The following is a 9,510-nucleotide window of genomic DNA, read 5'->3' as shown; positions in this document are numbered from 1 at the left end:
ATGAATGTTAAACTCGATCAGATGGGTTACGTGTATGAGTTTATTTTGTGGGCCTGCGGGATATCTCAAGTTCTAGCCCACCAGTTCATCTGGAACATGAAGACGAACATTTTCAAAGACGAGGAAGGTCTCCTGTATGATGGTCAGTATGTTTGTATGTGTGTTTGTACGTGTGTTCGTATGTGTGAATGTATGTGTGTTTGTATGTGTGAATGTATGTGTGTTTGTATGTGTGTTCGTATGTGTGAATGTATGTGTGTTTGTACGTGTGTTCGTATGTGTGAATGTATGTGTGTTTGTATGTGTGTTTGTACGTGTGTTCGTATGTGTGAATGTATGTGTGTATGTATCTCTTTTTTTCCTTTAAAAAGACCAGATTGGCGAGATCCTTGAAAATCTAATGGAGCAGATCAAGAAATCGTCAACAGCTGCGGCTAGGCTGTTCTATGAGAGAGAGTTCGAGTTCTTCTTCAAGATCACCGACATTTCTAGGATCATTAAGTTAGTTTTCTGCCTTTTTTTTCAACCATTCATTTTTGGAAAAGTTTGGCGAAAGATTTCATAACCAGCTACTCATTATTCTCATAATTCACTCACTACGACTCGTCATCATCTCACCACCTCTTCATCACCATCATCATTCAGACCCTTCCCGAAAGGTGAGGAACGTAAGAGGGCCTGTCTGAAGGCCCTGAGGGAGGTGCCCCTGCAAGTCGGCTGCTACCTGCCCTCCAATCCTGAAGCCATTGTCGTTGATATTGATTATAATTCTGGAACCCCAATGCAGAGGTTGGCTGGTTGGCTGGCTGCTTCATTAATCGTTAAGTGTTTCATTCATTCATTCATTTGTTCATTCATTCATCCATTCATTCATTCATCCATCCATCCATTCATCCATCCATTCATTCATCCATCCATTCATTCATTCATTCGTTCATTCATTCATTCATTCGATAGGTTGGTTGAGAAATTGATTGATTACAAACTAACTAATCCTTTTCAAACACAGCTGCTTAAACACACACACACACTCATATTCACTCACACACATACACATTCACACACATACACTCACACGCACATTCACACACACATACACTCACACATACTGTAGCGCTGCAAAAGCGCCATACCTGGCAAAGTTCAAGGTGAAAAAATGCACTGTAAAGGAACTGGAAGAGATTGGAATGTCTGATGATCCTGCAGAATACTTGAAACAACTGGATAGCAAAAGGTTGTTCATTCATTCATTCATTCATTCATTCATTTATTCGTTCGTTCGTTCGTTCGTTCATTTTTTCTTACATACATTCTTTTATTAATTTATTTATTCATTCGTACATTCATACACACATTTCTTTATTCATTTATTTATTCATTCATTCAATCAATCAACAGGGTAGAACGTGCAGGTCAGTCTCACAAACTGTCCATACATGCGGCTAACACTAATTCTGTAGCCACCACTACTACCTCTGTAGTTGCCGGTGGCTCAGGTGGTAGCAACGTTGCCGCTGGGAAGCAGGCTGGTGGTAGAGAGTCATCTAGACGGGGTTCGATTCACCCTTCGTCTCCGCAGAGTTCGGAATGTTGGACTGCTTCCATATTCAAAGTTGGAGATGATGTTCGACAGGTGCGTAGTGTATCTGTTATGTATCTGTTGTATCTTTTGTGTATCTCTTGTATTATTTGTATCTGTTGTATCACATGTATGTGTTGTATCTTTTGTATCTGTTGTATCCGTTGTACACCGCATAAACCAAACGCGCTGCAAAACACACACATCGAACAAACGCACCAAACATTTATGGGCACACACACACACACATACACCATGTGCACTATTTATTACACACAGACACACTCACATACACACCACACACACACACCACACAACAGGATATGCTGGCTCTGCAAATTATCTCATTCTTCAAAGATGTCGTTGAAAGCGTAGGTCTTGAAATGAAGTTGTTCCCATACAGAGTGGTTGCCACCTCACCCGGAGTGGGTTTCATTCATTCAATCATTTATTCATTCATTCATTCATTTATTCGTTCGTTCATTCATTCATCTATTCATTCGTCCATCCATTCATTCATTCGTCCATCCATTTATTTATTCATTCATTCATCCATCCAGTGCGGAGTGATTGAATGTGTGCCGGACAGTCGGTCGCGAGATCAGATAGGCCGGCAGACTGACATAGGCATGTACGATTATTTCATCACGAAGTATGGCGATGAATCTACATCGACATTTCAAAATGTAAGTAGATGACGATGATGACGACGATGATGATTATGATGGTGGTGATGATGGTGGTGATGATGATGGATTGTGGTGATGGTGAGGATGATAATGATGATAAAGATTATTCACTCAATCAATCAATTTATGTATTTTCACCCAACCGATCAACCATTCAATCGGCCAATCTACGTATCTATCTGTCTGTCTGTCCTGTCTGTCTGTCTGTCCTGTCTGTCTCCTGATCAATCAATCAATCAATCGATCAATCAATCAGTCAGTCAATCAATCAATCAATCACTCAACCAACCAACCATCCAGGCACGACGCAACTTTGTGATGAGTATGGCAGCCTACAGCGTGATAACGTACATACTGCAGATCAAGGACCGGCACAATGGCAATATAATGCTTGATAGCCAGGGACATATCATACATATTGGTTGGTTGTTGTTGGTTGTTGCTGGTTGGTTGTTGTTGGCTATGTTGTTGTTGTTGCCATGTCGTTGTTGGTTGTTTTTGTTGTATATGCACATACACACTAAAAAACACATACACACGCACACAAACACAATGCAGACTTTGGCTTCATGTTCGAAAGTTCGCCAGGAGGCAATATGGGGTGGGAGCCAGATTTCAAACTGAACGACGAGATGGTGCTCATCATGGGAGGTTCCATGGAGGCCGCGCCCTACAAATGGTTCCAGGAGATCTGCGTTAGGGGATATTTAGCTCTCAGGTGAATGATTAACATCTAACTAATTTCGTTGACGATGTTTTCAAGTGTTAAGTTTGAAAGAAATTTAATAAAATTTATCTGCAAGGTAATGTTTTTTTTTTAATTCTTACTGATAAAATGATTGAAGTGCGCGCGCACGCACACACACACGCACTCCACCTACACACACACAAACAAACAAACAAACACACACAAACAGACAGACACACACAAACACACACAAACACACACAAACAGACAGACACACACAAACACACACAAACAAACAGACAAACACACACACAGAAACTGACACACAAAATTAAACCCAAACCAGGCAACACAGAGAGTCCGTCGTCTCATTGGTCTCTCTGATGTTGGACACCGGACTTCCGTGTTTCCGGGGAAGGACCATCAAGCAGCTGAGGGCTCGTTTCTTCCCGAATCATTCCGAGAAGGAAGCTGCCCAGGAGATGCTGAAAGTTATTTATAGCTGCTATCAGAGTTTTCGCGGCAAGACGTACGACATGATCCAGTACATACAGAATCAAATTCCTTATTGATTGTTGTGTGTGTGTGTGTTCGTGTTTTGTGTGTGTGTTTTGTGTATGTGTACGTGCGATTGTGTGTGCGATTGTGTGTGTGTGCGCGCGATTGTGTGTGGTTTACATATTTCATTGCTGTTTTCAGGATTTTTGTAGAGAGTTAAGACATAGATTGATGTGTATTATTATATTAGTTTGTAAGCGTTAAGCATATTACAACATCGTTTGTATATATACAATGTAAATTGTATGCTGTATGATAATCAGTATTTGTATATCTTTGCATGTTTTTTTGTATTGTTTGTTCGTGATTTTTTGATCAAATTTCATTTGTATGAACATGAATGATACATAGCAGATGGATATATACATGGATAGTCTGGCTTTTCCAACCAATGTCAATTGTATCATATTCATTAATTTTTTAAACTTTTTCATTAATGTCTGTGTGTGTGTGTGTGTGTGCTTGTGTGAATGTATGTATGTACGTATGTTTGTATTTATAATGTCTATTAAATTTCCAATAACGCTATATTATTATTATTAATGTTGTTGTTGTTATTATTATTTATACTTCGTTTGTTTACTCTATGAAAACATGGTAAACAATAGCAGATGTATCACCAGTAATAGTAATAATAACAATAATAATAATTATTATAATAATGATTATAATTATACTAATAATTACGATAATCCAGGGTGATATTAATAATAATAATATTCATAATTAGATAATTAATAACATCTAACTTTGTAATATCCAGTGGTATTTCCGCACTTTATAAAATGTATTTGAAAATTTTAATTTGGAATTAAAGCGAATGAATTAGAGAGCTGTCTAAAAGAACAATACACACTCTAGAAAAATGAGCATACACCATTTCAAAATACGTTAAAGAATAATTATACCGCATACGCAGTACGTAGAAGTAAAATAATACCGTATCCAATTATCACAACCTTAACAAAATCCGCGCCAGTTTTATTAAAAATTCTCACCAACGAACGGATTAAGATGCTGAAATAACGATAGTTTCAACTCAAATCTCGATAGAACAGCTAAAGAACCGACAACTATGTCATTAGTCAACGAGACGACGACGACGACAACAAATTCAACAGAGGTTGTCGTACCACCGAGCATGTTCGCTATACCGAAGATTGATACCGTGAGTAGGCCCGGCACCCAGGAAAGTAATACTTTGTGGTTCGTTCTCAACATCGTTGGCGCCGTTCTTGGGATTGTGGTCATCGTCATTTTGATTTTCATTAACGGTTGGTTGGTTGGTTAGTTGGTTGGTAGGTTGATTGGCTATAGTTGGTCGGCTGGCTTTTAACATGTTGAATATTTGAAATATTATTTCATATGTTAATACACAACTTATAATTTAATAAGAATTTTAAAAAAATTAGCCAATTTTATAAAAAAAATATTAACAAACTTGAATGAAACAAAAGTTCGGAAAAGATCCGCACATCAGCCAGTCACACTGGACACCTCAGAAACCTCATCAGAGGAAGAAAATTTCGAAGGGTTAGAAGAGTTGGAACTTGGAGATGAAAGCGAAGTAGAAAGCAGTAATGTTGAAGAAAAGAAAAATTTTGTTACCCAAGTTCCAGAAGAAGATAAATCGAAGCTACCACAGTTGCTACAGCAACCACAAAAACACTCCAAGTCACATAAAGATAAAGAACACTCTGCTAGTCGTAATTCGAGTTTGTTCCGCTTCTATTTTATTTATTTTTTTTTGTATTTTTATTTGTTTTACAATGGTAGCTTAGTCAAACATTCAGTTACATACAAAAATTTAGTTGCGAGATTTGAAAATAAGCGGATGACTTATCCTTACTTCTGTATGCACTAGATCTTACTTTCATGTTCAACGCTCTTTTCATTAAATGAAAACGTCTGCTATCACCTAGGCTCACACAGCGGTTAATAAAAATCATGTAATACAACTATTGAGAATACCCAACTAACAATAACAAATACCCAAATAACAACAACCAAATGCGCGCAAAACGGTGTATAACACGACATAAAATGGGAAAAAATCAACACAGAAGCCATCGCTGACGATCACAGAAGGCACACTGACGAACACAATAAACAGAGTGATGAACATAAACCTAAAAAGGGCAAATCCAAAAAAAGTTAGTCGATATTTCTCTCTCTCTTTCTTTTCTTCTCCTTTTTTTATCTGTTACCTATCTTTTATGTTCATTTTATTTTCTGTGATTCAATTCAGGCTCGCAGAGATCTGATAATAGATATTCCTGTTTAAAATAAATCCAACGCAAATTTAGAAAAAAACGAAAATTGATTTTATTAATTATAAATAAATCTATTTATTTATTTTAAAAATCAGATTAATTTATTTTAAATCATTTAAAATGTCTTTATTTGGTAATATTTTTTATCAAAATTTAAACGAAGATACCACAGCTCAATCAGGCCAAGAAACTTCTTCGGAAAAATCTAAAAAGTCAAAAAAATCGAAGAAAAAACGAAAAGATAAATAGTTTACTATTATTATTAATTATTAACTATTATTATTTTATTATCATTGTTATTTTAGTTACTTTTACTTAGTTTTTAATCATTTTGAAAAAAAATCAGCTATAATTTATCGAGTTGCTTAACAATATGTATATATATATATATATATATATATATATATATATATATATATATATATATATATATACATACATAAATATATATACGTATATATATATATACATTTTTTATTTATTTATGATTGATTAATTTAAAATTAATTTTTATGGTTTAATGATTATTTTTTCAAGCATTATTCAATCGAGCTATCACTGAAAATATTTTTTGTATAAAAATGAAGTATTGTATTGCAGATGATGGCTTTTGGATTTAAATTATTTTAAAAAGTATATTGTAGCGATCAGTACATGCAAGGGTTTAAATGCACGTCCGTGTGCATACATATACACGTCCGTGTGCAATTGTGCATACTTGTGTCTGTGTGCGTGTCCAATCTTAGTTGAATGAAACGTAGGAACTAAATAAGAATAAACGTATAACTATTTTAATGATCTTATAAAGTATAAATCATTGATTCATAATTGTACTTTAAAATGAAACATCTCTCTCTCTCCCTCCCTCTCTTTCTCTCTTACTCTCTCTTTCTTTCTCTCTCTCTCTTTATCTATCTATCTTTCTCCTTCTCTCTCCTTTTCACCATTTTCAAGGATAAACTTTGTAGGTGTTGATGATGACGACGACGGCGATGATGATGAGGATGGTGACGATGATGCCAAGTACAGAGGCACATAGGGAGGTGTGCGCGTGTCTCATTGCACCACCGGCCACGCCACTTCTCTCTTGCTCTTTGCCCAAGTCTATTTTATGAGTCAAATGGATATTTTTGGTGGCGATTTGTTGGTGATTAAAAATCGTTTCTGAATACACACTCACACGTACACGCACGCACGCACGCACGCAATTATACACTAAAACACGCACATCATTACGCAACATTTAAACTATCTGAACCATATTTCTAGTCAAAGTAAACGCCATCTACTGAAAATAAACTGATTTTTGAACAATAAAGTAGAGGAATTAAAACTCTGGATTACTAACAGATGAATAAAAATGCCAAGAGTCCAAAAACAGGATTGATGGTAATGAGAACACAGCAAGCCAGGCACATGTAAATGTGCCAGTTGATCCCTGCAGTACCGGCTGATCCGTTTAGATTCGGCGATTTAAATACCTTACGAGTACTTTTCGATAAATTCGGTATCTGCCTCGGTACTCGTTTCTACAGAGCCGGCGGCGTCGGGTGGCGAGTTTGACGGCTGCAGTTTTGTGTAGCCCTGTTTTCGGGATTTAAGTGGAATTTGGAATGATGTTTTTTTCAAATTTTCAATCCATACACCTATACAAAAATATTATTTAAACGAATATTTTTTAATATTGCAAATTCTTTGCAAATAATTAGTAAACAAACACATTCAAACAGAACAGAAAACCTGTCCTTTCTGTAAACCACCAGAATAAGGGTAAAGAGGGTGAATGGATGGTTGATAGTCTAAGGGGTTTTTTACCCCATTTTGGTAGGGGCGTGGGTTCAAGACGCTCGTCGGGTAGACCACATTTGCGCCATGTTCATTTGTCATATCAAGCAATTTCGGTACAGCAGTTTTCGAGACGAAATCGGTATGAGTGGTGCTTTTCAGTGTTGGGTAGGCAGGCGGTGAAAAAGCGCCGACGTTTTGTTGCTGCTGTGGTTTGAGGTCGTTGTGGTCGTTGTCTCTTTTGATGTTGCTGATGTATTTGTTGCTGAGGACTTGCGGTTGTTGCTGGTTGTCGTAGCCGTTGTTGTTGAAAGAGTACATCGTGGTAGGAAAGTTGAGATGTGGGCGAGTAGGAACCGATTGATTGGCTGGGTGGATCACAAAAATTTGAAATTACGTGGATGTATTTATTGATAATTAAATGATCTATTTAGTTAATTAATTTATTTATTACATAAATGATCTATTAGTTGATTAATGAGTTAGTTAGTTAATTAATTAAGCAACTAATGGCACAAGTTACTTGTTAATTATGTAGTGGCTTACGTTTTAGACGGGAAAATTATTTCATCAGCAAAACTAAACTTTGGTTCTATAATTTTTTCAACCAAATTTCAAAATTTTATCTGAAAAATAAACTTAATAAGTCAGAGAAAATTGATCAATTAATTAAAATAAGTTAATTATTTTGTAAAAATCATTCGAAAATTATTTAACTTCTTTCTAAAATGTGAGAACGAATCGAAGAGAAGTGATCGAAAAGAAATGAATTTACTCATAAGGCCTTCGTTAGTTTGAATGTATGTATGTATGTATGTATGTATGTATGTATGTATGTATGTATGTATGAATTTACTCATAAGGCCTTCGTTAGTTTGAATGTATGTATGTATGTATGTATGTATGTATGTATGTATGTATGTATGTATGTATGTATGTATGTATGTATGTATGTATGTATGTATGTATGTATGTATGTATGTATGTATGTATGTATGTATGTATGTATGTATGTATGTATGTATGTATGTATGTATGTATGTATGTATGTATGTATGTATGTATGTATGTATGTATGTATGTATGTACGTACGTATGTATGTATGTATGTATGTATGTATGTATGTATGTATGTATGTATGTATGTATGTATGTATGTATGTATGTATGTATGTATGTATGTATGTATGTATGTATGTATGTATGTATGTATGTATGTATGTATGTATGTAGAAACGTGCTGAGTTTTCTTAAATGGATTGAGAGAAAGAAATAAAATACTTTAAAATTGTATCATGCCGAGTTTGTCTGAGCTAAATTATGATGAAGCAAAATAATAAAATTAATTATGATGATGATGACGACGATGATGGTAATGATGATGAGGATGAAGAAAAAGAAGAGGATGAAGATGGTGATGTGGATGATGGTGATGATGATTTTAGCCACCTGAACAGTTCAATAGAAAACAAGGTCATTATTACTATAACAACATAACATCAACAACAATAACAACATCACATAAACAGCAACAACATCATCATTTACAACAGTAACAACATCACATCAACAGCAACTACATTACACCAACAACAACAATTTAATTACAGCTTACTGATTTATTAAAACCGACTTACCTAGTCAATAAATTTTAAGATTTCGTAACGTTAAAAAATTTATTATTATTTGTTGATGTAATTATTCGTTTTATTATTACTATATATAATTTATTTTTATTAATGCACGTGTGCGTGTTTGTGTATGTGTATGAGTTTGTGTGCTTGCGTGTCTGTGTGTGAGCTTGTGTGTGTGTGTCTGTGTGTGAGTTTGTGTGTGTGTTTGTGTGTGTGTGTGTGTGTGCGTGTGTGTGTGTATCGCACTGCTTGAATAATTTTACTAATTTTATTAACACTAAACTGCACGATCCTTTAAAGGCAT

General features: G+C 35.4%; 3 protein-coding genes across 3 annotated transcripts; 2 read left to right on the top strand and 1 right to left on the bottom strand.

Moving 5' to 3' along the window:
* Positions 1–3,946, top strand: HELRODRAFT_117066 (hypothetical protein; the record flags this gene model as incomplete). Its single annotated transcript, XM_009013857.1, has 10 exons — positions 1–142; positions 372–501; positions 646–789; positions 1,115–1,234; positions 1,582–1,633; positions 1,900–2,004; positions 2,140–2,265; positions 2,569–2,689; positions 2,827–2,986; positions 3,303–3,946. 10 exons carry the CDS (start codon positions 1–3, stop codon positions 3,526–3,528), a joined length of 1,326 nt encoding a protein of 441 aa, XP_009012105.1. The 3' UTR covers positions 3,529–3,946.
* Positions 3,947–4,589: 643 nt separating this feature from the next.
* Positions 4,590–5,803, top strand: HELRODRAFT_183841 (hypothetical protein; the record flags this gene model as incomplete). The annotated part of the gene is made up of 4 exons (XM_009013856.1): positions 4,590–4,707; positions 4,972–5,229; positions 5,578–5,667; positions 5,763–5,803. 4 exons carry the CDS (start codon positions 4,590–4,592, stop codon positions 5,801–5,803), a joined length of 507 nt encoding a protein of 168 aa, XP_009012104.1.
* A 1,466-nt stretch (positions 5,804–7,269) lies between these two features.
* Positions 7,270–7,893, bottom strand: HELRODRAFT_183840 (hypothetical protein; the record flags this gene model as incomplete). The annotated part of the gene is made up of 2 exons (XM_009013855.1): positions 7,270–7,371; positions 7,528–7,893. 2 exons carry the CDS (start codon positions 7,891–7,893, stop codon positions 7,270–7,272), a joined length of 468 nt encoding a protein of 155 aa, XP_009012103.1.
* Positions 7,894–9,510: the final 1,617 nt, after the last annotated feature.

The sequence above is a fragment of the Helobdella robusta genome, assembly GCF_000326865.2.
Source record: "Helobdella robusta unplaced genomic scaffold HELROscaffold_121, whole genome shotgun sequence".
Taxonomy (NCBI): domain Eukaryota; kingdom Metazoa; phylum Annelida; class Clitellata; order Rhynchobdellida; family Glossiphoniidae; genus Helobdella; species Helobdella robusta.
Note: the sequence above shows the minus strand (reverse complement) of the source record. Positions and strands in the feature narration are given on the sequence as shown.